The sequence below is a fragment of the Papilio xuthus genome, unplaced genomic scaffold, assembly GCF_000836235.2.
Source record: "Papilio xuthus unplaced genomic scaffold, Pxut_1.1 DF827542.1, whole genome shotgun sequence".
Lineage (NCBI taxonomy): Eukaryota > Metazoa > Arthropoda > Insecta > Lepidoptera > Papilionidae > Papilio > Papilio xuthus.
This window is the reverse complement of record NW_013531107.1, coordinates 3,740,302-3,768,300: the sequence shown is the minus strand read 5'-3', so window position 1 is coordinate 3,768,300 and position 27,999 is coordinate 3,740,302. Positions and strand designations below refer to the sequence as shown.

General features: G+C 32.5%; 3 protein-coding genes across 5 annotated transcripts in view; 2 read left to right on the top strand and 1 right to left on the bottom strand.

Annotated features, from left to right (window-relative positions):
• Positions 1-55: 55 nt before the first annotated feature.
• LOC106119053 (UNC93-like protein MFSD11) lies at positions 56-16,666 on the top strand. Of its 3 annotated transcripts, none has more exons than XM_013313894.1 (8): positions 56-470; positions 4,704-4,873; positions 12,158-12,334; positions 12,535-12,706; positions 12,962-13,073; positions 13,371-13,496; positions 14,829-15,133; positions 15,840-16,666. In XM_013313894.1, the coding sequence occupies exons 1-8, from the start codon at positions 384-386 to the stop codon at positions 16,053-16,055; spliced, it is 1,365 nt and encodes a 454-aa protein (XP_013169348.1). In that variant the 5' UTR covers positions 56-383; the 3' UTR covers positions 16,056-16,666. The 3 variants fall into 3 exon arrangements, with proteins under 3 accessions (XP_013169348.1, XP_013169347.1, XP_013169349.1); XM_013313893.1 differs by having other exon boundaries at positions 12,535-12,721; XM_013313895.1 differs by lacking the exon at positions 56-470 and adding an exon at positions 4,251-4,362 and having other exon boundaries at positions 12,535-12,721.
• A 2,257-nt stretch (positions 16,667-18,923) lies between these two features.
• Positions 18,924-19,938, bottom strand: LOC106118857 (transmembrane protein 70 homolog, mitochondrial). Its single transcript, XM_013313615.1, has 2 exons — positions 19,363-19,938; positions 18,924-19,175 (listed from the first exon to the last, which is right to left on the bottom strand). The coding sequence occupies exons 1-2, from the start codon at positions 19,816-19,818 to the stop codon at positions 18,978-18,980; spliced, it is 654 nt and encodes a 217-aa protein (XP_013169069.1). The 5' UTR covers positions 19,819-19,938; the 3' UTR covers positions 18,924-18,977.
• Positions 19,939-22,938: 3,000 nt separating this feature from the next.
• The window catches only part of LOC106119152 (meteorin-like protein), a 30,084-nt gene continuing 25,023 nt past the window's right edge, over positions 22,939-27,999 (top strand). Inside the window, exon 1 of the mRNA XM_013314044.1 lies at positions 22,939-23,228. Within this exon, the coding sequence (XP_013169498.1) occupies positions 23,122-23,228 (107 nt within the window). The 5' untranslated portion in view covers positions 22,939-23,121. The remainder of the gene's footprint in view (positions 23,229-27,999) is intronic.

Here is a 27,999-nt window from a genome sequence, read left to right as displayed (position 1 = left end):
TAAATGTCAACGTCAAATTTGATGTTTTCTTTTTATTTACATATTTATCAATATTTACATTATCATAAGTGCTGGTGGTGGTACTGGTAGTTAAGTTTTACATTTCACTTGAAGCAGTAGTTAATGCACGTACGCATAAGAACGAAAACCTTTAAATGGTTTAGAAATTTTTATTGGTACTAGGCTGTGGTGGGAGATGGAACAATTGGAGAATGGAATGAATATATTATTTAACTTTGCGAGTCAGTTGAGACCGATATCCCCTAGTCGATTGTAGTCTCTAGTTGCAACTTTCAAATTATTAAATGTGTCGTGCCACATATTTCTAATTTTTACTTCTTTGTGTTTTGATATATTACGATAATTTTAATTCCATAGTAAAGATGGAGCGAAAGTTTTTCAACGTTATTTTACTCGGTTTCGGGTTCATGTTTGTTTTTACTGCATTCCAGACTATGGGCAATATAGAGGTGAGTTTAATATTACAATATATCCTGCTAAGTAAACATTTTTTAAGGTAACAATAAGTATACACTTTCACAGTTCAACCTCCATATTAAAACAAAGCTGTTCTTAACCATTGCATAAAATAATTATTCTTACTTTTTAAAACTATCTCAATGTTAATAAGTATCAAACTTTCATACATAATTAATTGACTATTTTAATTAAAGCTTAATTTTTATGTTACATGTAAATTCCATTTTTAAATCACAGCTTTTGTGTTCTATTTGAAAAAAATTTTTTTTTTTCATCATTATAAAAAATTTGTTACAAAATGTGAAAAAAATGGAAATATGTTTAACTGTTAAAAAACTAAGGGAAAGATTAATAATATGTATTTTATTCAAATAAGTTTAAACAACATGAAAGTTTAACTTCTATTTACTGCATCTTATAAATTAAGTGTTGGAATACAATAAAAAAATATAAATAAATTTATTATTATTTAGTGACATATAAAGGGTAAAGTAAATGGTAGATAATCTATCATTGTCAAGATGTGCCACTAACATGGGTCCACTTTATTGCCTCAAGTAATGTTTCTTATGCAACTTTAAATGAGAATTTGAGAGCATTGTACAACATTCACAGGTCTAAATAGTTATATAATAACATTTTTTGCCATACAATGAATGTATATTATGTATACATAAGTGTGCAATACTTTAAATTATGTATTGCTTCAAGTAACAGTGAAATAGTTAACCACAGTTTGGATGGGTAAATAAAAAATAGAGGTGTTCTATATTCAAATATTATAGGTTCATTTATCATTAATAATGTAATAGAATAATAGAAGTTTAGAATAGTTTTTTTTTCTTTTTATAATTAACAAAGTTAATGGTATTCATACAGATGTATTTTTTATATTTAATATTGAACAAAAGGCAAAAGCTTTGGCTACAATTATTTACAAATTTGAGATTAAGTTCCAAACAAAATTTACGACCACCATACAAACTACCTTTTTATAACATACATTAATTAATATTTTTATCACCAGAATTTTATGAACATATTTTCCTTTGAATTTTTTAATTTTTTTTAATCAATAAAACATAATCCCGCCAATTTTGACGAGGAAGCTATGGACATGGTTGTTATTAACAATATTTTATTTACTTATTACTACTCATGTCATAAAGATTCGTAATAATCGTTCATGTAATAGAAAGGCGTATCTCTAGTGTACTTAACAATTGTTCTATAAAGTGTTTATAGCTAGACTAGCTGTCGCCCGCGACTCCGTCCGAGCGAAATAAAAAAAAACATAATAAGTAGCCTACGTGTAATTTCAGACAACATGTGTGGCAAATTTTATTAAAATTCGAGCAGCCGTTCCGAAGATACCTTCAAACAAATATCCATTCATCCAGACAAACATTCGCATTTACAATATTAGTAAGATTGTCTTGAAGTTTAAGTTAATACCAGATAAAAAGTATTTTATATCAGATTTGTGGCGCACTGTTAATTTCTATACATTTACTGAAAAACTAAATTAAATGTCATGTTCAAGCGTAATATTAAAAAAAAATACAATAATTGCGATAACCTTGAACTATGTTATCATTGCTATTGTTTAAGCTAACGCGACATTATCTGTGTCTAGTACGAATGATGAATTAAAAAAAAAATTGACAAAGTGATTGTAAAAAGTTTTCGAACAATTTAATCTATTATATATATTACTTCGTTTATTATGCATACGTGTTTGTATCGTTGATAGATAACGATTTGGCAAATGGTATTCAATAGATTTAATAGATTTTCTAGTCAGTTCAAATAGTTTGTCCTAAAAGTACTTTGGCTATTTACGTTATTACAATTTGCTGTTACCTTTTTGAATCAAAAACCTTGTTTTTTTATTTGTGTAAAAAAAGTTTTTGTTTAATTACTTTTAAAGGTACTTTGTATTAAGTATTTTTAAAACATACAGGATGTCCTGGCGGTTACCCCTGATTTCGTCACCGCGGAATAAAAAAATAAAATAATCAGCCTATGTCACCCCATGGGTGTATGATTTAGATTTCTAAAACGGAAAGAATTTTTTAAATCGGTTCACTAATCTCGGAGCCTATTCAATGCAAAAATCAAATCTTTGCTCTTTATAATATAACTAATGGGCTAAAATTGGAAGATATGAAAAATTGTTGGGTATTTTTTTGATTATAAGCGAAAGTATAAATGTGTCATGTTTACTTGGACATGTTTTCAGTTTATAATCTAAACAATTTAAATACTCTTATTATTATCCAAAAGTGTTTAGATGTTATCACTGTTTATAGTCGATTGAGTCAAGGATAAGTACAGTATTTAGGTCAATGCAGATTTGTTAGGGGAGATATTTACTTTTCAAGGGTCTTTTTCAATAACAGGTCAAGTCGAGATAACAATGCTTATCTTTTATGCGTAATTTTGCTACAATAGATAAACATAAGTTTGTCATTGATTTAGAATAGTCTGAAATGATAGGTTGCATTTCAACTGTATTATACTCAAAATGGTTATCATAATATCTGATTATATGATCTGATGTTATCGTTGATTCTGATTTGATTAAAACAGTTGGACAGACAGCAAGGACTCAACTGCCTTTGGGTTTTTCTGATATAACATTCAGTGTCACTGACTTCACAATCATAGGAAAAAATATAGTCGACTAGATCATGTCTAAGAATTGAAATAAAATTCGACCATATTATACTCTTATTTTCCTTGTTGTCTTACTAATATTATAAATGAAAATGTTTGTATGGATGGATAAATATTTCTAAGAAGGTATCTCCAGTACGGATGCAAGCATCTCGCTGACATTTGGTACAGATATAGAACATAGTCTGTAAGAGCACATAGGCTACTTAAGCATTCCTTGACGGAGTATACTACGGCAACAACTAGTATAGTAATAAACACTTCATTTGTAAGTACTATTACATCGAGTGCATTACTCCTTATTTGTTACAAGAAGATAACTATTGTATGTGATCAAAATGTTAGACAAGTCCTAACAGCTTTTTATTAGGTCATTCACTTTATAGTACTTTACATTTAATGTACCTAGTATAAATAAATGCATTAGTATGGGTAAGTAAAGTCGAGAATTTCGTAAAATATCGAACAGGTAAACCTGTTGTAACGTAGTGGTTTTAGCACTGAGCCTTGAACTATAAGTGATAGATTAGAAGGAACGTGTCAATGTTTCGAAATTGAACGTTTTTGCTGTGGTACCCAGTAATTGTTTTTTTTTTCTTGGTCTTACTACATCTTAAAACTGTAGTATAAAGTTAAATGTTTTCTTTTACAAACAAACCTATAATTAATAAGCAGTTTGAAAGATATTACTAAAACATGTTTCCATATGGAAATAAAAGGATATACTATTATAGTTATGCTTAAAAATTGTTTGCTATAGTTTAAAATAAATATATTAAATGTAAGTATATGCGACGAAAGATGATGCTAACATTAACTACGTAAATGGTGATTATTGGGCAACGAATGTCTTTATCGCCATATTGTTGTGATTTCGAAACAATAAAACCATAATCCTGCTTGCAACATTAAGTACCGCTTGGTAAATTGCAACACTCACGTTAATCACATTGACAGATAATATAAAAATGGTAATATGGCAGCTTTCGTGCGATTTTTTAGGTTAACCGAAAAAGGATTGTTTACATCCCACACGTTCGCATCTCTTCGATTTTGTAAGATGCCACTTAAAGGTCCTTTTAAGATGCAACGAGGTTACAGATTTTAATTTATGACATCAAATAACATAAACTCTTAATGTACTTTATTACACTTGAGTACCTTGTTCTGAATTTTCACAAGGCGCACCACTTACTTATTCATGTAGGGAAAACGAAAATAATTTATTTATTTAATAACTTAGTACATTCTATTTATTAGAATAAATTGTAAATCCATTAGAGCTTGATAACTTTGACAAACTTGCGTTTTAACATTTGCATAGACAATATGCAATGTTTATATTTGTCTTTTTTTCGTTTATACCTGTATGTCAATATTTACCTCGCTTTAAGTTTCTCATAGAGTTAAAAAGGCATTATTTTATTTAAAAAAAATACTGTCCATCAATTGACTGACACAGGCTGATTATGAGGATAAATATGATGAAATAGAAACTCCATCGCTTCCAAATTCAAATATTTATCTAATCTATGTTTCCACAGAAAACCATACTGGACAGTATAACACAAGATGACCCTTCGTTCACTGGTGATGGGTACACCTCGTTGGCCATCATCTACGCCACCCTGGCGATCTGCAACTGGCTGGCGCCCTCCGTCATTACCATCACAGGTCCAAGAGGCGCGATGTTAATTGGCGCCTTTACATATTTGTAAGTTTATATTTATTTTGGTGACAAAATCCACTTAGTGTAAGCAGCTACGTGCAGCAATCTTCTTTCTTGCTATATCTTACTGTTTTACTAATACGAATATTTGGATGGATGGATGGATGTTTGTTATAAGGTATCTCAGGAACGGCTGCATGGATCTCGCCGAAGCTTTGCCATAGATGTAGAACACGGAAGAACCCATAGACTACTATTTTGTTTTAATTCCGCACGGACGGGCCGCAAGCGATAGTTAGTAAAGTAATAAAGAAGTTCAAAATCATCGCAATATAAGTAGACAAAGAATCAAATACGATGTTAAAAATAATTTACATTTTAACGTGGGAAAATGGTAATGACTATCACATGTATCTGGTCATTCTTAACAAATTGAAAATAAAATAATATTATGGTAACACTTAGAAATATTAAGAACAGATCTCATTAATATATTCGTCTCTTTGATTCAATTATTTCTCGGTTTTTGTTTCCGTCTATTGTTATATGTACTAGTAATAACAATAACTCAATTACTTATAAATATTCAATTCTGTAGGAAGCTAAATTGTCCAGTTTTCCTTTATTACCTAACTGTCTGGGCCTTCAGCAAGTGACCGACGATTGTATAGATAACAACTATCGTTACACGAACGTTGTCGCTCTTACGACATTGGTTTTGCAATATAATTTACCGAAAGGCTATAACCAGTCTTTTAGGGACATTTTCGTACAGTACACATATAAAACAGTTTTTGGGTTGTCATTGTATATAAGGAAAGTGTCTTCAAATTTGTCGGAAAGACATTAAATGTTTAAAAAAAATAATGGATCGTATACCTCATATTTTATTTGAGCAGGTGGAATATAAAAAAAATGTTTGCCTTTTATTCAAATACTATTTTAAAAGATATTGGCGCCAAAAATGTCAATGTCTGTACACCTTCGTACGTTAATTAACGGTAATTTAGTTTCGTCATTTCTGAACGAAACAGTTCTGATGGATAAGATTTACTTATTTCTAGCGATACTGTACAAATTGTCTTCTAAGTAGTGTATAAATATATACATAATGTAATAAAGACTAAGATTTATGTACACCTGTGTATTAGTTTACTTGCTATCATTGTCTTGCAAAATATTTGCGGCTGCGCAGTTGTCGACATTTAGTCGACACTGATCGGATCTCGGTTCGCTGTTACATCAGACAAATACTTTGCGAGCATCCTACTATGACGTATTGCACGCTTTGTAATTATTATTGTGCTTATTATGCGTTTCCACTGTCGAAATACAACATGTTATCATCACTGTCATTTTTTTTAACACTCAGAGACTTGTTTAAATATAAGTTAAGGTAATAGAATTTCAAGGTCATTCTATGCTAAAGCATGATTCCAAATTCTAAATAAATGAGACAGATATTACGGGAATTGTTTAATTGACGCACCCAGTAAACCTTTACAAGTATTTTGCGTTCATGAAAAAGCATTCGCATTCCATATCTACCTTTCCATCTCTGTTTCTCTGTCCATTGTGGAATTTTATAACATTCTCTGTTTGATTGTAAAACTTTTTAGACGGTAGGCAAGTTTTGCTTCAGTTTTGATACACACGTATAACCAAGTTTGAAAGGACATGCTATCTATATAACTTATTTTATGGTTCCATTAAAGTAAATATATTCAGTCTTTATTTGATATTAACTAAAAAAAGTATACGCGTCGAGATCCTGCATATTGCATATTAATTGACGCACGTGATAACATGTTGCCGTTTTTTGTTTTATAATGCTACATATATTAAAAAGAACAATAGTTTGCTCCCAAAATAATTATTAAACCAGAATTGATACGTAGTCTTACTAAACTTACTTCTTACTAATTATAAAGTCGAAAGTTTAGATGGATGGAAGGATGAATGTTACTTAAAAGGTATCTCCAGAACGGCTCATGAACTAGTTAGAACATAGTCTGGAAGAACACATAGACAACAACCTAAGTTTTTTTTTATTTTCTAGGAGTCGTTTCGCGGGTCACAGTTATTATAAACTAGCTGTCGCCCGCGACTCCGTCCCCGTGAATATATAAAAAACTTAATAATAGATAATATATTTTAAGATTGTAGTGTAACTGGTACATAATATATTGTAAATGTAGGATTAATTTCACCAGTATTGGTGCGTGAGGCGACTCAAAGACCGTATCTTGCCATCAATGCGGGTGATATGCACGTTGATGAATGACACGCGCTAAATAACATTACATTACGCTCTTTGAATGTACACATAGTCATTACGACTTCACTTTACGTAGTGTGCTATCCGACACGTGCTTTGGCACGTCATAAACAATAATACTTTATTCCCAGACCTGCCCACGACTTCAATGGCTTATAATTAAAAAAAAACTGTAGGTTATCAGCCATGCTATCCTGTATCAGCCGTCTAGAGTTACGTGGTCACAATTGTCTATACAACCAAATTTTCGCATTTGGTTGTGATCGTGACTATATGTTGCTTAACTTAATTGAGTCGTTTTCCTTAAATAATTAATTACTAGGAGTTGCTACATTTGCTTTATTTAGATAAAGGACTCGGCAACATTTTTTTCTTAATGATCCAGGTTTCGAAACACATTTAGGATAGAGTTAAATTTAGTTTTATAAGGGTATAATTATTTCAATTTAAACAACTTTAACGAACTTTTAAATTGGATTGAAAAAAACTGTTGAAATTTATAATAAGTGCTTAAAATGTTTTTACTATTCAATATTTTTCTTTTACCCACCATATTAGTGTATTTTTACATTTGCCATTCATCATCAGCTCACTATACGTCCCCACAGAGGGGCTCGGAGCCTACCATAAGTTAAGGATGATTAGGCCATAGTCAACCACACTGGCCCAGTCCGGGTTGGTTGACTTCACACATATCTTTGAATTACTTCTCAGATATGTGCAGGTTGCATCACGATGTTTTACTTCACCGTAAGAACGTCGGATTAATGTACATATGTAAATCGGAAATCGAACAACTCATTGGTATAAGGCGGGATTCGAACCCAGGACCTGCAGATTGCAAGTCAAGTGCTTGACCCCTGAGCCACCGACGCTCTCAATTTTAGCTTTGGAGTAAGTATAAATATATTATGAAGTGCCCGATCCAGCTAAAAGTGCGTGTTAAGACACAATGACATTGCATACCAACATTTCGATAACATTCTTTAGCCTTGGTGGTACGGCCTTGCTTGAAGCTGTTACTATTTTAATAACTTAAACAATACAAATTGAGCTAATTTTATTATAATAGAGTGTGGTTGCCTTAAGTCTTTAGAATAACTAGGGTCATACCATTATTTGAGGGTACAGGAAATCTGCAGAATAAGTCAGTTTTTTGCAATGTTACTATAGGTAAATTGATAAATTATTTGTAGTTGTGTGAAAAAGTGAATTCATCTAATAATATTATATTTTTTTAAAATTATCTAATAGCAACATTATTAAACTATTTTTGGGTTAGTATGGTTTTTAGTTTTCGAAAAGAATATTTTACTGGCAACATTATTAGGTTGTAAAGCAAACACAGGTTGAGGAATTTAATTTAGTGTCACTGATCGCATAGGCGTTGGGCCCCAAAACGTTCACACATCTTCCGTTATTTTGGAGCTGCCACTAGCATTTTAATTTGTTACTGATGCGACAGCTAGGTACAAAATAAAATATCAGATCGAATGTAAATGAGAAAGATGTAAAAGTTTTTAATTTAATGATAATGATTTAATTACATAATTTTTTTCACAAAATCTTCTATGATGTGAATATGGCTTTTTGCCGTTTAAAGTATGCTTTGCGTTCAATGACATGTAAAAAAGTAAGAAGTAAAGGTTTTTTATCATGCAAAGACAACACCACATGCCATTCAAAATATTCCTCAGTTTGCTTATTGTCTATGTACAGATTTTCTTTGTGTTCTGAAGATTTACGAGTATATTATTTATGTTATTTATTTACCTCGACTATGCAGATATCGAAGAAAGATGTTATGTGTCATTCATGCAGTATGCTGTCCACGTCTGTCTTTTTATCGCAAATGCTTATCAAATGTATTCCTAGCTACCTGTGTTTGGTTTTATACGTGTGGTAACTTTTTCTTTTAACATTATAATATAAATATCCAGTATTTGCGCTTTACCGCCTTGCGAGTGCAATGTATTGATCTACATAGTGCGGGACCTTTATATCACCGGTGCACAATCAAGGCTGACAACTTTTCGTTACCGTCGGTTTCTACTGCCGAAACACGTGGACAAAAACATATTGTCATCCTACTTATTCTCTTTGAAAATATAGAGATATGTGTATTAGCGTATTAGCAATGGAAACCTTGAAATGTTTGTGTTTAAATTAATATACTTGATCAATATTCTGACATTTATATTGGGTATATTCTTTATTAAAGTATAATTACCGGCGGTTTAGTGGGTGTGTCACATGTCGTGTAACCGGATTTTTGTAGTAGTAAATCTTGAACACTTACGTTTACTTTGTAAATCTATTCGGTGGTTTATACTACAGAAAAACCGGTACAAATAATATTCTTTCTTGCTTAGGACTAAGCAGTCTCTTGTTGCTTATCGTACTTCTTATTTAATATTATAAATGAGAATGTTTAGATGGATGGATGGATGGAGGTTCACTTGAAGGTATCTCCAGCACGGTTCCATGGAACTCGCTGAAATTTGGCATAGATGTAAAACATAGTACGGAAGAACACTTAGGCTACAAATTAAGTTATTTTAATGCTGAACAGAGTCGCAGGCGACAGATTCAATAAGCTTAAGATTTATAAGCTACGTTTGCTGATTTCAATTAGGTTTTATTTGAAAAACTACTCAATTTGTGTTTATTGAATCCAGTCGCTATATGACCTAAAGTCGATTACTGGCTATCGAGAACGTTGTTTTGTTGTGGAGGAAATTTCTTGAAGTGTGACCCATTTCTAGCGAACAAACAGTTTTATCACTTGTTTTATCTCCCGTGTCACAAGGGTTGGATGTAATCAGGCTTATGCAAGCAGACAATTTGCAGACGCTCTTCGGAATGTTTTTTATTGTAGACCTTGATATTTGACCTTTTTTCTCTTGCTTACTTTTATATATCGGGTTGTACTTGACCTCAATTTGTATTTTATTGTAGCTATAATTATAAGCTTTCTTGTATTTTTATCCAGTTGAGAGGAATAGACATGTTTCTGTGTGATTTTTATCACGTGGTAAAAATAGAAAGTAAACCGATCCAGATAAATAATGTCCTTCAGGATTTCTGGCTGCAAATTCGTTGCCTATGACCGGTTAATAAAATTCTGTCTTTAAAGCAACGAAGTGCAAATAGGCACTATTGGTACTTATCCAATCGTATTTTCCTGATTTGTATGCCAAACATACGACATTTATATGTAAAGTTTTCCACTAGTATTTAGTAGAGGTGACCGGGTGTGGTTGAGCGACCTTTTCTGGACATTTTCTGCACATTAAAGCTAATCTACATCTATTTATACATTATTATTGTGGTAACTTTGAAAGGGCACAGAATTTTTTAAGCGTACAATGGCCCCACTTGTATACACATTTTTAACTTCATCTATATAGGCAAATTAATCGATGGGTTGTGATCATCGCCAGCGGGAGCTTTGTCGGTGAAGATTAGATCAGTCTAATATTTTTATTAGTACGTATTTAGTTGTTCTAAGCAAGTATAGATGGATTGCGTGAAAAAGGATATGCGTAAGAACGGGGTTAATTCAGATAAGACGGCTGATGGAGTTGTATTGAGGAGTAGTACATACTATGCAGATCTTCCATAGGGATAATGGGAAGTTGATGATTTAATTGTTCTACCATTCATCTCAACACATTTCTATGAAATCATCGTGTCCTGCGATATTATAAAATCTTTAAATATCAATGGACGAATATAAAACCTGAAATTAATTATACTGTCAAAAGTCGTCTTTTTAGCATAGCTATAATTTACTTTTATGTTTATTAACATATAAATGAGTTTGTGTTATGTTATTTTTGAAATTTACACTAATACTAAATCGTTAATATTTTTTTTACTCACAAACACGATTTATTGAGCACTTTTTTGTATCAAATAAATATTATCATAGCAAAGTCGCGATGAATACATATCCTGTTTCGAAATTCAACTTATCTCTGTACTGTATACTAAAATTTAATGTTTTTGACAAATAATGTAAATAAATAAAAACAGACAGTTTATATTAGTTGTCGTTGTTGTTTTTTTTTTCAAAGAATAAGGGTGATAATACTTTTGTGTGGGTGTGATGTGTGGTTATTACACTGTTAATACAACAGATAGATAGATAGCAAGTATTTTTTTTTTATTATTTGGAACAACTTACGACTACATACTGTATATATAATACATCAATATAATGTTATAGTAAGTAAGTATTGTACCCACAATTGTACCAAGTCGCTTGCCGGTTAAAATGCGGAAATATGTTGCCGTATCTACCGACCGGTTTTTATAGGGTTGTTGTACTGTTCTAGTCTTCCCGTTCTATTTATGCCCGTAAGACAATTTCCAATATAAATAACCTAACTTCTATGCAGGATATATGTTAGGATTTTCATGACGTTTTTGATCTTGCATACATTGCACAGGCAAACGTGATAATGCGTACGTTACTACAACAATACCCAGAGAAGTAGACAGAGAATACTTACCTCCATTTGGCTCGGTCCTGACACCTCTCTCGTTTCTTGGAAACTCGGATTTGCCTGTCGGTGGAAAACGTGATGCAGAAACTATTGTATATAAGCTACATAATGCTTATTTATTCAATCAGACAATCAGACACTATCAGCAAACGAGCGAGCGGCCACCTGAAATCGCTGAAATAGCGAAGTGACCGTAGCATATGCAATTGCATATGCGTTGCCTACCTTTAATCGGTGGAGGAGAGGATCCACAGAAAGAAAACATTTTCCCTTCCCATGCATCCTCTCATCCCGAAAGTCCACTTCCACTTCCCATCCTTTCCTTATAAAAAAGGGTGGGAAGGGAAAGAGGACTAAATTAGGCCTCCGGGACGCACACTCATCAGACGAAACGCGGAATTGCTTCCACTTCACGCCTGTCTTCTGTGTGGTCGTTGTATTTTACTGGGCTAGCCGGGCCAATTCGTGCGAATATGTTAAAGCGGGCTCTTCCCCTATATGTTTGTTCCTCGTGTTGTTAACCTGTTTATATATTTCCAGGTTCTTCATAGTAACATTCCTGTTCCCGCGCACATGGCTTCTGTATGTGGCGAGTGTTCTGATCGGCGCGGGTGCTGCCGCCATCTGGACAGGCCAGGGTAACTACCTAACACTCAACAGCGACGCTGACACCATCTCGAGGAACTCAGGCATCTTCTGGGCTATGCTGCAGTGCAGGTAACTTGAGCAATGATATTCAATTCAATCGTAGAGCGGACGATAGAAACTTTTTCCTAGAATTTGTCAGTGTCGTCTGGTGCAAATCACAACAAAAGTCACTTTACGTTGAAGGGGTTTTTAGACTTCTAGTTAGCTAGTAGTAACAAATCGTGTATCATGTTTTGTTTCTTATAGACGTTTACTTTATTTTGTTACAGTTTATTCTTTGGCAATTTATTCGTGTTCATAAAATTCCAAGGCAAGACTCACATAGATTTGGATACACGTAACGTAGTGTTCGGCGCGCTGACTGCGGTCTGTGCGCTTGGTATTGTGTTTCTGTTGCTATTGCGGCCCATCAGGCGCCCGCAAGTGCTCGATGATGTAAAGGTGAAATTCCAAGAGGTACCAATATATTGCACTTGCTTTATGTATTTTAACAATTCACTTAATCCTGTCCTAACAATGTTTTTTTAAAGTGTTGCAAAAAAGAACTTAAATATTTACTTTAAAAACGTTCCTCAACCTATGTATGTAATTAACTTCTATTCTACGAATCTTTTATCTGAACTATGCTTGAGTTACTTTTGATGCAATTTTTTTTTTATTATTTTAATTTGAAAATATTCGTACTTTCATTTATAGACTGATGTTGTGAACCACGAAGATGACGGCCCTATGGAGGCTTTCAAGGGTGCTTTGAAGTTATTCTGCACACGTGACATGATGTTCCTTAGCTGTACATTTATATACACTGGTAAGTATCCTTATTTCCAGCCATTATCTTGGCATGGTTTGCTAGGATAACTAAATTAAAAAGCGCTTTTATAATTGTATAGTATAAAAGTTTTCAGATATCTTGGTGACTCTTCCTGTAAGTCACGGAAAACACAATTTTAGGTGCGATAACCTTAAGAAGCTAAGATATTTGAAAAGAACTATACTTTATTGTGTGTACAATAGAAAAAACTTTTACTGTACTTTACTCTGTCTTGAGTTCTAATTCTACTTAAAGTGGGAAAAGGATATAGAGAGGATGACGCTTTTTCTTCAGGTGTGGAGTTGTCTTTCTTCAGCGGTGTGTACAGCCCCAGTATTGGATTCACGCTGTCTATGGGAGAGAACGCTAAACAACTTGTCGGTCTATCTGGTGTCTTCATTGGTATGGGAGAAGTTTTAGGTAAGTTAATTAAAAAAAAATACGTAATACATTTTTTGGGGTATTCCTGAGACCGTGTTTTTTCTATGCAGGAAAGATCTAGAAAACTATAGTTATCTCTGTCACTCTCTTTATAAAAATAGATATAAATAGTACTAATGTGTTTCGTTAGTGGAAAGTCTCTCAGCATTTGTATAATATTCTACCGTATAGGGTAAAGTACGGATGTGTTGTCATGTTTAAAGTTCATAAAACTCTATAAATTAATTGCACCCGTGCATTTTATCATTACGAATGTACTTAAGTGATTTCTGTCTGGGTAAACATTTAGTTAGCAAACATATTATGTACTTGTTAGATAATGTAGAAAATTATCGGCCACGTGCAAGGATACATTCCAGACTAGAATAACAATACAAAGTGCGTAGTTTACTATATTTTAGGCTTTAAAACAACGACTTTAACAGGAAAATAAAAAAAAATATATATTTTACAATATGTTAAAAGCATGCAATCAAAAATTATCTTTACTATATGGCTGTATTGTTAATGTGTGCGTGCGCTCGATCAACGAGTACGGTTAGCATAAACGTACAAATTTAAAAATATTCCTTCGAATATTTAAAACGTTATCTATTAACAGTTTCAGATACAATACTTGTCTTTAATTTATAGAAACCAATTAAATTTTTTTTAATGTGATAATTAATTTTTAGCAATCTTTTTTTTCTGTCAGTACATGTTGCCGTGATTGCACACATTGAGACATACCGTGTGCCGAAATTAAATGTTCGCGTGTCTCGTGAATTGCGAAAAGTGTAACTGTAAACACGTTGCCAATTTCGTAATGGTATTAAGGTGATATCCTACTGCCGTAGCACATGTTATAACATATTGTTGTCTTTATTTTTTTCATAGAGTGTGAGAGGGACGACATGCATTCGTTTCTATTGTGGCAACTCACTTTGTGTACGTAACATGTCCGAGATATATTCATGTTGAGCATTTTTAAGATGAAAGTGTTGTTTTAAGAAAAAACTTAAGTGCCAGTGATGCAGTATAAATAAAATGTTTTTCTTTATATTGTTTTATTTTTTTATATCTTGCAAAGAGAATAAAAGGATTGTACTATTATTAGGAAATTTACATTTATGTCAAAATCTAAATTTTTATTAAAATATGCACCACAAATGATCAAACCTTTGATGTATAACGTCGTTTTCGAATGAAGTTAATACTAAAACGTTGCCGTCTCACTCATTCTCTCTAATAAAACTGAAATAACAATAGGAATGACGTGTCAACAGAAGAAATCCATGGAAATTATTTTTAATTAAACAATTCATATTCCAGGTGGAGCTTTATTCGGTATTCTTGGATCGAAAACAACTCGTTGGGGTCGTGACCCTATTGTGATCATGGGGTACATCATCCATGTCACCAGTTTCTTCCTTATCTTCATCAATTTACCCAACGTAGCACCATTCGGAGATACAATGGAGACTTCATATATCAACCCCTCTCCATACCTCGCTATGTTCTGCAGCTTTCTACTAGGATTCGGCGATGCGTGTTTCAATACTCAGATTTACTCAATACTTGGAGGAAATTACTCTGATAATAGTACGTCTGCGTTTGCACTGTTCAAGTTTACACAGGTATGTTTTTTTATTTGTAATTAACTGTATTATTTCTTGGGTAAAATATTATATTATGTTAATATTTAGTCGCGCGCTAATATTTAAGAGCGTCTGCGTTGGAGTTACGCACGTTACATGTAATCGGCAGCTTCAGATGCAAACAAATTAAAGGATGTATATTTATATTTAAATTTGATAATTTTATTGCATTTTAATGATGTCATTTAATATGATTTTATTTGTATGTCAAACTTGACATCCTTGACATTTACCGCTTTACTTGACATTTTCATTTCTTTAATTTATGGATTATAGACCTTAACCTACAAACGTTTTAGCGAGCTTTTTGAATTTTATGTAAATTTTAGTGGCCGTAGGCCATATAAAATCGGTAAGAAAATTTCTGTCTTTGTGAACGACAGTATTTATTCACCTACGGGCTGTCGCCCGCGATGCCGTCAGCGCAATTTAAAAAAAAAACTTAATAAGTAGCTTATATGCTCTTCCAGACTATGTTCTACATCTGTGCCAAATTTCAACAAAATCCGTTCAGCCGCACCGGAGATACCTTCAAAACAATAATCCATCACATCCATCAGTAACTACGTGATTTGTATTTAAGAAAAAAAGTCAAATAACCCAAAATTAAATTCAACGTTTTCATTTGTCTTTGTAAAAAAATTACTCATACATCTTACTAAAATATGTGACGTTTAAATTCCAGTCTCTAGCTGCGGCTGCGTGTTTCTTCTACTCATCAAGAGCCCTGCTGTCAGTACAATTGGGTGTACTCGCGGTTCTAGCTTCACTGGGCACAGCCGCCTTCTGCCGCGTGGAGTGGGCGGCGAGGTCACGCGCGCGCGCCGCCGCACTTGAAGTCATTGACGATAAAGTAATACCCGATACACATTTGGCTGAAAACGCACTACATTATGACTGAATACAAGATTTTAAGGTTATGTTAACGGATATGAACTATTGATCAATTTAAAAGTCAATATTCCCGACCGTCTGTGAAACACTCTAGGAAAGAATAGTTTGCCGCATTCGGTCCTTTCAGAGCGGGACGGAGAGCAGTATTTTTGCAAATAAAATTGAGCTTTATAATATTGTGATAAGGTTTAATTTAGGTTTTACCTCTTTTTTATAAACAGAGAGCGTAAAATCACATGAATAGTAAAATTGATCCTTATTTCAATTGTTTAAAACACAATTTTGTTTGCGATAAAAATCTGCTCTATTCTCCATCTTAGTATACACAATGTAGGAGAAAAAAATATACTCCTGCCAGTCAGAAAATTATTCAATATTTAAATGTACTTTAATGATTGTTAAAGTGCAAGCAATTATATTATTGTTAAAATGATAATATGTAAAATATCAAAGAGATTTTGAAAATATTGAAATTTATCATAAATTGCTTCATTATTAAAAAATCAAAGCAGCGGTGACAATTCAAACACATTTTTTTATCATTCCATAATTTATGGATATCTTATGTGTGGTATATGCATTGTAAATGATAACACTAACCGTGGATTTCTAAGCCCAAAATCTGTATAAAACAATTGTCATCGCATTATCTTTGTATGAACAAAATGTTATATACAGGAAATTTAATCTCAGAAATCCACGGTATGTGTCTAAATTTTAAGAAAACAATTACATTATTCTGCAACTTTTAATATTTAAGTAAAATAAATGTTTATTTGAATAAGTTAATTGAATATATATATTTATAATATCACTTTCTAAAATGAATGCATTATTTTGCATTAATAATATTAATTTAATCATTACTTTATAAAATTTATTTTTGTAATATTTAGATTAGATATTAAATTGTGTTTTAAAATCAAAATATACATATATTTTCTATATAAGTTGTAAATTTTTAAATTTGTACATAACATATAAATAGGATTAATGTAAATAAAAGATAATATTATTTTTTGACGTCTACGTAAACAGTAAAATAATAAATTTTTTATTCTTTCAATTACATACAGAAATAACGAAATATTTAAATTTGGAAATTGCTTTTTAGACTCTTGAAGTGATGGGATTTCTTATTTTATTAATTATGTAAAAGTTATTTAAAGTTCTGTTCCGTTGTTAAACATTCTAGATACGATAAACTGATATAAAAACGGCTAAACACTCACGTATATTCGTCCGGAGGCGGCACCGACTTGTTTCGACCTCATCGGGGGCCCTTCAAAATCGTATTGGCGAAATAATATCAGTCCCACTCACCGATGAAGGGCCCCCGATGAGCTCGAAACTAGTCGGTGCCGCCACCGGACGAATTTACGTCATTGTTTAGCCGTTTTTATATCAGTTTATTATAATGTCTCACAAAAGTTTGAAGTAGATATGATCTCTGCCTATTCATTTTGGCAACATAACTCAATAGCCACATTGGATTAAATAAAAAGTAAGAAATAATTTGTATTATTATTATTATGTTGTTTTATGTAAATGTTAAATTAGTATATTTTTTATAATTTAGTTACATTAAAAAGTTTTTAATAACACTTAACATTCCATTTGATGTGTATGTTTGTGTCTAGTCAACATTTTGATGAAAATGCTTACAATTATTTGACGTTTTAATGTTGACATTGAATGTTTCTATTATTTATATTTTATAGTAAAAACTGTATGCGAAAATAATTTAAGAATAAAAAATATTTTAACACAAATCTTATTTTTATTATGATATGTATTCTTCTTATATATATAGAAGTAAGTCATGTTAGTTACACTATTTATTGCTCAAGAACGGCTTTACCGATATGCCTGAAAATTGGCGAGGAGCTTAGAGCCAGGAGACGGACATATGTTACTATTTATTCATTTTTTTTCCAATGTATGCCTTGAAGAGCTGCTTTTTGATGAGATGGATGGATGGGTGAAGTTCTTTATATATCAACGCGGACCGAGTCGCAGGCGACAGCTAGTTCATTTATAAAGATCGAACAAAACTGCTATTGCAAAAATTATTTTATTTCAATAGTTATGTAATCTCATAGATTAATGAATGATTTCTTTACTTGACTAAAGAATGCTTATCTCAATTTATATGTAAAAGAACATTTACTCCAGCATAGTACATTTGTAACCGTAAACCAGGGATAGTAAACCAATGCCACACATTCACTTGATCACAGAATTCATTATGCAATATAAAAAAAAGGGTTGAATTAGGTATTATATAAGAGAACTACGAGTAATCTATATTCTATGGAATGTTCTTAATAATAACAAAGTTAAAATTATTTGATACATCTATGACCTCATTAATATTTTTTAAATGGCATTGATACAAAAAGGTTTGCCATCCCTGATTTAAACTTATACACATGTGTATATTTTGGTGATAAATTAAATTGCTCATGGCTGTCTCATTGCAAATTTAGACAATGGAAAGTGTCTTTAGTTTTATTCTTGTTTAGGAGAAACTGGCACTAAGACTTCTCTAGCAATCCCTTCATATCTTACTAATATAATAAATGTAAATGTTTGAAGGTATCTTCAGAATGGCATAGGTGTAGAACATAGTCTGGAAGAACACACAGGCTACTTATTTTTTTTTTAGGGTTCCGTACCTCATAGGAAATAAACGGAACCCTTATAGGATCACTTTGTTGTACATCTGTCTGTCTGTTAAGATCCTTTTTCTCAAAAGCGTGTGAAAATATTAAGCAGGAATTTATTTATTCGACAGGTGATAGCTAGTGACTATAAAATCTTTCACTTATATAAAAAAATGACATTCTTTAATTTTCAATAATGAAAACGAGGGACATTTTTAAGTAACATTTAATTAACTACCTATACACAACAATCACTTAACTGTCTACTTTTTACTGCTTTCTGGTTCCTCCATATTGCCAAGTTTGAAGTCTAAAGGTTTGTCATAACCCATTATTTTGGCATAATGCATAGGGTCATTAAAATGTCTCGCTTCAATGAATAGAGGTGTGCCCTTGGCATGCATTGTTGTGAACATGCCTGGAATATCTGGAACCACTACATCCTCCGCTTTGAACTCCAACTAAAACATATTTACAAGTAAGAATTGTATAAGAATATTTTATTTAAGCAATAACACTACCAATAAGTAAGTAACGCTTAACTTTTCCACATCTTTTGTATTATCTTTATTAACAAAGAAATGTGCAAGAGCTATCTTCACTTTACACTAATTCATTTTAAAAAAGTTATTATTCAATTTATCTTACCTTCTTAGAAACAAGAAAGAAATTGCGGGTTACTGCTGTATAACTCATTGTGTCTGGGTTATAATAAACCTCGGACACATATTTTTTTGTAATGAAGTGCAGTAATAAAGGAGTAACGAATGTAAAGAAGCCTACAACCGAACAAATAGCTATTAGTAGTGATGTACTCCCTATGGTAGACGCTTCTTTTATAATTATTGGTTGAGCCACAAGACCGGCAGCACTAGAAGACAGTGAAAATATCTTAACAGCCTTTATTTGTGGCGTTAAAGGTCCATAGTATATTTGTTCTAATTTATTTTCTTCGTTTAATTTCTTTGAAGCATAATGTCTTCCTATTATTTTATGGACAACAGTCATGCCTTTCGTGCCGGATACAATTTCTTTGCAATCTGCTAATGCGGATATATTACAACACCTTTGGGACACAGCATTTCGATAGCAAAGTCGTAACATACTTGGTATGTTATTTTTTATATTGTATCTACAATTTTTCTTTTAAAACTAACTTATATTTTTTTTTAATTCACACAATACTTTTAATGCTACAGCTATCAAGCAATATGTCACTGTCAATGTCAGACTATCGACAATCTGTCATTGTTTCTTGCCACAGTGTTCTTGCAGTGCACCGTGGAGCCCAATTGAGCCATCCAAATAAGAACATTTTTAATTTAAAAATTTATTTAATTATTTCTTTAAAATATATAATTTAAAAAAATCCTTATATTTTTACAATACTTAAAACGAACGAGTTTATACTTATGAACTATAAATTCATGGAGCAAAAACGCACAACTCCATCGCAACTTAGGTATATAGCAACTGTTTAAATATTTTTCAGCCTATATTCGGCACAGTAGTTAATTTAATAATAACTTAAATTATATGACGGTAACTCTTTATGTATCTAATTCAATTATAGTAGGGCAATTGTCGGCATCGTAGCAATTAAAGGAATTCGTATCTAGCACCATTGGTTCAGGACAATCGCACCTCGAAAAGCCACAAGTGACCCCCTCCAGTGCAGATTCGGGATGGTCACAAGTCCGTTGTTGCAACCAGAATACATCTTTGCAGTTGCTTCTGACCAAAACCATCCATTCTGGACAATCTTCAACACCTTGAAATAAATCAAAAATGTGAAGTGACAATTTTGCTGTTTTTGTCAAGCATTTGCTTATAGCTGACAACAAATATTTTCGTTTTACATAATTTGAAAATAAAAAAAAAATACTTACATGTATTATTATACCATATGCAGTTGTTCATAAGGTGATTGGTTATGGATAAAGACATAGCGATATTTATACAAACGATATTCAAAAAAATCTCCTGTAACATTGCAAATCAATCTACTGTAAGGCAAAGGGTTACGAGAATTAAGCCCAAAGGTGTCATAGCCTACCTATATAAACTTTCTTTTGGTTAGATAGCAGTGTTTATAATAACGATAGATTTCAATGAAGCACAGTAAAGTGTCCATAAATTATGTTAAAATTACTAGGATATGTTTGCTCAAATTGTTGCTATAGTACAGGTTTTAATACATTGCTTTATATTTGATTTTTTTATATATATATATTTACGTATTGACTTAATCTCTCTCGTCTCATTTTCTTTTGATTTTTTTGCACTTGAAGCATAATAAACTAACAAATGGATAACTATTTTAAGATTCTAGTTACTATATTGATTTGTATTAGTGTTATTTATTAAATCTGTAAAATTCTAAATAGGAATACAGTGAATTAATCACTTGGTATAACGAATCACATTCATTCATTTGTAATAAGTTTTGAATAGTCCGACAAAAACCAAAGATATAGTTACCTAATGAAAATTAGACTAGGGTTTTGTTTTTAAATCACACAATAGATTATTCGGTGTCTGATATCATAATGGTATGTCAACATTAAAACTGCTTCATAGTGTACCGACGATTTAGTGCGAAACATAATATTATTGTTTATACATCTGGCCACAGGATGTAGTTAAGATTAAATAAAAGTATTTTATATGAATATTGTTATGAAGTCTGTACGTATGTATTTATGAGATGATCGTCATAGGTACAGATAACATTTGGCTAGGGACCGGTATCTGGTAAACGGTCTTTCCCACAAAGTAACATTCGAAAAATAAAAAAAATTATCTAACAGACAATAATTTTGACATGTCACCTCCTTACTTGTTATTTTGATCGAATATGACTTTCTCTAGAGGCTTGTCAACTCTGACTGGATATATCCATAAAACAAATAATTCACATAACTAGTAATCAACATTTTTCCGTTTAAATACAACATGAGTCAAGTTGCGACGAAATGTAAGAGATAAGGAGACGAATCAGGGCCTGTGTAAGCACGCGACAAAGCGACAAAGCAGCTATCTGGAGACCCGCAAACACGGCCTATTGATTTAGCTTATCTATACAAACATGGCCGTTGGCCGCACGTAAGATCACATGAATGATAATACTTCAAAATCATAAAACTATTGTTTGATATTTTAAACCATTGTTTTAAATTAAAAAGCAAATGTATGATATATTAATACTTATTTATATTTCAAATATCGATTACAAAAATGGCAATTTAAAATTAAACAAGCCATTAGAATTAAAAAAAAAAGTCATCATTCATTGATAATTACTAATATTATCTAACGATATCCAAAAGCTTACAAATTCATCTATTAAGTCTTTAGTTAGTTTGAAATACCTTCTAAGGGTTTAGGGATGTGCCTCGTCATGTACAAAAAAGTAGGGTTGGTAATTATTACTTTGGTGAGGTAATGGCTGCGGCGGATGAATCATAGATGAGACGAAAAATGTTTTAAATATAAAAAATATAATTCTCCATCCCTAACTGTTTCAAGTAAGTTGAATTTATTTTAGTAAAAGTTACTGAACATTAACTTAGGTGATAGGTAATAATAAAAATAGGGATTCAGAGTGTAACTTTGTTTTGTCTTAATTTTTTAAATAACCAAATGAAAGAAAAGAAAGTATTGTATTAAACGTTCTCTTTGTACCTAATTACTTGAATTATTATCATTAATGATAATGACTTACGTTTTTTTAATTGTATTTCTTAGTATGACTTATTTTCTTATAAGACTTTCAACCAGTGAAGTGCAACTTAACATTAACTTAATATGTTCATCAATTTTAAGTTTTTATTTTAAATTTAATGCTACGATAAATGCACAGAAATGATTGTATTATGTAGAAAGTAAGAAAAAAAAACAAACTCTCTCGTATATGGTAAACTGTCGATTTCAAGTAAAGAGAACCATGAGCTTTTGCAAACCTTTCCCGCCTTTTCATCGAGCTTTTGTAAAGCTTTCAATCGTTTTATGGTTTACACCTTGTTCAATGGAGTTAAGGTACAGTTTTGCTTGCGATGAAAAAAAATGGAACACAAGAGACAGGAATATATCGCCGGTCGCCTCATCATAATAGCTTCAACTATCTCTTTCTCGCTCACAGTTTTTCTTATGGGCGCTAAAAGGCGGAATCAGTCTCTTTCATTCTATCTTTGATTTCTTTCTTAACGTCAGTAGTATTTTGAAGTTTGAGCAGGGTTGTCGTTCGCGCCATTCCGATACGTGTTGTTTATTTCTGTGTCAACTCAAAACTTTTGTATACAAAAATTATAATGGAACTTAGGTGAAATGAAAACTTTGAAAATAGTGATGTGGTCGTATTAGGACAGTGTATTAAATTTAATTGACTGTTTTAAAACATAATTTAAGATGCGTACGAATACGAAGACAGTTGTTTTGAACTTTTGTCTTGTTTTGGGTGTGATGAACGTTGCAGAGGCGGGGATTATCAGTGATCAGTGCGACTGGACTGGCAGGTACGTAAAACTGGCCTATTGTTTAATTCTATAAATATGAATAATGTAATTAATGTCTGTTAAACTCGTCACAAGTTTTCATGTTTACCTACTTTAATTGTAATAAAAAGTAAACAAGGTCGTTATTGAATTCAAAGCCCCGATATTAACTTATTGATATGTTTTTATTATTATGTATAGTTTGAAGTTTTGTAATTTGCAAAAGCATCATTCTGTTTTATTTAATTTTCGAATACAAATCACTATTATAAAAATACAGATTATAATTTCAGACAACATTATTAAAGCCAGTATTATTGATTTTTAAAAACAAAAAATTACAAAGACCTAAAAATCCTATCTCATCGCGACTAATAGTCAATTTGCTAAATTATAGCTTATCGCCCACATTCTGACTATTCCAAGCATTTTAAACATTTATCAAATAATATTAAAAAGAAGTCAATTTACCCCGAGGCAAAGTCCGTGGCAGAATGAACCTCCGCTAACATATTGCATGTGTAAAATTAACATTGAATTGTTGTTTTTTGCCATATTAATATTCAGATAATGTGTAAAGTATTTAAAGTATGATTCAATGCTAATGCAGCTGCATAATTTCAAACCTTTATTGCACGATAATATTGTGTTTATTAAATACTAGCTGTCGCCCGCGACTCCGTCCGCTAGGAATTAAGGAAAAAAACCTAATTAGTAAGTAGCCTATGTTTTCTTCTAGACTATGTTCTACGTCTATGCCAAATTTCAGCCGGATTCGTTCAGCCATTCTGGAGACACCTTTAAACAAACATCCATTCATCTTTCCATCCATCTAAACATGAGCATTTTTAATATTAGTAAGATTAAACTGTCGGTTAAACGATAGTTAATATCATTTTAGAAAAATTAAAGGCCTTGTCTTTGAAACGTTAGGTTTGAATTATAAAAAGTCAAACATATAACATGTTTGCACTGAAAACAATTAACTTTATTTTCTTTAGTTGTTGGGGATACAAAAAATGTCATGTTATTGCATTCAGTATGATTTTTTTTTAGTTTTTTTTAAATTATACTAGAGGACTCCAATCTCACAATACGTTGTTACTAATTTAAAAACGAAACTTATCTATAATCACTTTAGCATTCATAGTGTGTACAAAACTAATGTTTTATTTTCGAACAGAGTATTCCTTCTTTTAGTAAAAAACGGAGCAATGCCTTGAAAGAGGTCCGCACTTTGAATATCAGGTCCGCCCACTGCACCGGTCTTTGTCCACGGGCCACAATCTATTGTACGTCATTTACGTCCCACTCTGATAGACATTTTAAAGACAACCATCATTAGTATTCATTAAATACGATTCAGATCGTTATACTTCATTTGTTTTGAATTAAACTGGCGCCTATCGGCCGCCCCCAGAGTCGTCTATTCATAAAACCTACACTAAGGGACTATTGTTTCACTCTAAGATTGAATAAACAGAAAATCTTAGGCACTTATATTATATATGTTATAACTTTATAAATGCAGTAAGATTTAAAATATAACATAAGAAAGTTTAGTTGTAGAGTTCAAAATGAGATGACGCCCCTGTTTTCCCAAATGTTTATGATTAAACATTAAAAAAAGAATGTAAACATAAAGATATTTTTAATACGAAAATACAACAATTGAAATATTGTTATCTATTCATTGATAAATGCATGAATAGACGTGCGGTGTAGTGTTAGAACTTGACGCAATTGTTATTAGCATTGTGTCCGGAAACAGCACGAGGGGGTCGATCACAGTACAAAACCAACAAGTGGGGTTTCCCCTTGACCGTGGGGTGGCGTGGGAAAGTCGACAGGGAACTTTTCTCGTCATCCCTTGCTGTTTGCACGTGACCCTTCCGCCCACTTCCGATTCACTCGTCTATCATTAATTTAATGGTTATAATTAATTAGTCGAGCATTTGAGATGATCTTGTTTATCATTTAATTTATTGTTCTCCTAAATTTGTTTGTACATTTATTACTAGGTCTATTACAATTTTAATTAGGTACGAAGGACAAGAATTATTATTACCCGATATCTATGAATAACGTAAGTAATAAGCTGTATAACTATTCAATAACTTTTTGTTTATACAAATAGCTATGATTGATAGGTCGTCCATAAATTTATAGCTTTATTTGGTACATAACAACTATGGTTTAATAATGCTAATCGCACATAGCGTACGTGAAAGTAAGAACAAAGATAACTCGGTCGAGATAGCGGCCGCGGGGCTGGCAAAAAAGCAAATTGAGTGTCAATGTACCAGCATCGGTTGTCGGGCATTGTGGGGCATTCAAGTTCATACATTAATATTTATTAGGGAGGGAGAGCGAGGGGCCCGGGATCTGTTTATTATAATATCCTCCTATTATAATGCGTTCGCACGATATGCGCTCGACGGATTGATGCTCAAATAACGCACGTATTTGGAACGCTTTAATGTCTTTTTATGGTGGTTCTTTGTTGTACTTTCTTAATAGCTATGCATCTGATTTACGATGACCCAGATGGTTTATGATTTCGAGATTTTACTTATTAAATATTGTACTTCTTAATTAATATAACATTGTCCTTTCTTAACACTATTCGTTGTCGTACAACTGACATTTGGCGCATAATCCCTGTGTGAAAGACGGTGTATTCTTATGTTTTTTTTTACTATGATAAATTAGCATTTACTAGAATTGTGTAGATATTGTGAGAGTGAGAGACCATTATGCCGGTCTTTGTTAGATATTACGTCTGCTTTTTATCAGCGATGTCATTTCCGATTGAGTAATGGCTTAGTCCTTAAGAAAGCTTGGTACTGGCTTAATGCACTTATGTTGACCCTTTTACAGTTTACAAATTGTTAAAGACCAATCAACGTTTTTTGTCAGTGTTATTGTCCATTATGACCATTTCTGACGTATTGCTATGGATATGAAGAATTAAATAAAAATTAAGTAATACCTTATCTTCAATCTTTTAACACGATGTCTTAAATGTCCTTGAAAGTTATTGAAATAGTTTTTTTTTAATTCCAATGCATGTTACTTTAATGGTATTAATTGAGTAATTAAATTGCCCCACGCATCGGCATTGTGGCTGCAAGAACGGATGTGCGTAACTGCATTGTCAACTCTGCGGAACATAAAAAAATCACTGATTAACAAGAGCAGAGTTTTATGTTACATACCAGCATGGCGCTGTGGCATTTTATTTAAGAAACAAAGTTATAAAAGTAAAAAGAAACAAAATTCCATAGATCGCTGATCGGTCCAAAGGGAAACAAATAAAACGCATAAGTTGTATGTATGAATTTATTAATACCCGGAAACGGATTGGTAAAAATTTTAACTCAGTCACTGCGTAAGTAATATAAGAGGCCTAAGAAATTATATCATTAATAATAATCAAATAAAGAATTGAAAATTTCGACGGGGTCAATTCCAGTTTAAAAACAAACGCGTCATGGTCTGTGATTTCTTGACACAACAAAATTAAAAAAAAGGATTTGTTTAATAATTTACCTTATTCTAAAAACAGTTCATGGGAAAAATAGTTCGCGGTTTTATTTCCTGAGTGCGACCTACATGTGATTGTGAGTGAAGTGTGGCGGATGTTGATATCACATGGTGATAAAACCGATGGTCGCGATGCTCACCATATGGTCAGCGCGCTCAATGGAGCGTGGTACATCCCCGGAAGATCCTGTTCCTTGTTCCATCTTTACAAAAAATAGGATACTGATTGACCTCAATCACGCCTTATGGTAGAACATTGTGGAATATGGTAGCTTTAATTTTATAGTTGGTTGAGCAAGTAATTTAGGTCATAATGATTTGGGAATATATACAGAGCGTCGGTGGCTCAGGGGTTTAAGCACTTGACTTGCAAGCTGTAGGTCCTGGGTTTGAATCCCACCATGTACCAATGTGTTTTTTGGATTCCAATTTACATACGTTCATTTATCCGATGTTCTTAAGACGAAGGAAAACATCGTGATGCTGCACATATCTGAGAAGAAATTCAAAGATATGTGTGAAGTCAACCCGCACTTGGCTAGCGTGGTTGACTATGGCTTTGTCAACCCTAGCATAAGGTATGCTCCGAGTCCCTCAGTGGGGACGTATGATGAAGATTTGGGAGTTGTACGCAATTAATATATTATTAAATAGTAGCTGTATTTGCGTTTAGCTTTTTTAACTATAGGCAACATTAATCATATTTATTCTTTATATTTACAGATTTTTGAAAAGATTAAATTTGCTCAAACACAAAACTTTGAAACTATTCAAGGGAACAATTATTTTTATTAACTATCACAATCATATGATTAGTAGGGATTTGCCCAAACATAACTAGATTAAAGTCCTAACATTTGCTTTAAAAAAAAACAACATCTATTAAAATCCGAAGCAGCAGTTCTTCATTAAGATTATTTTCACTGAGGCGTCGCCTGTGACGGCGGCTACAGGACATTTCACATGGCCCAGGCTGTGGGAACTCTTCCTAAAGCTAACATCCATCACGTGTTGTATGAAATCACGGCTATTTTTAAGCGACGATTGTTTTTATTCGCTCGCCAATTGGGGGCAATCAGGGACACGTGTTGTAAGACAGCCGAGACGTTCGAGACGTTAGCCCCGAGCGCCCGATCACAGCTCTACAACGACGTGTAATTTGTATAGACCTCGGTGCATAGATTATTTCAAACAGACTGGTTTCAGATGGCCACTGATTTTTCCTTGTTTTAACGTGAACACCAGA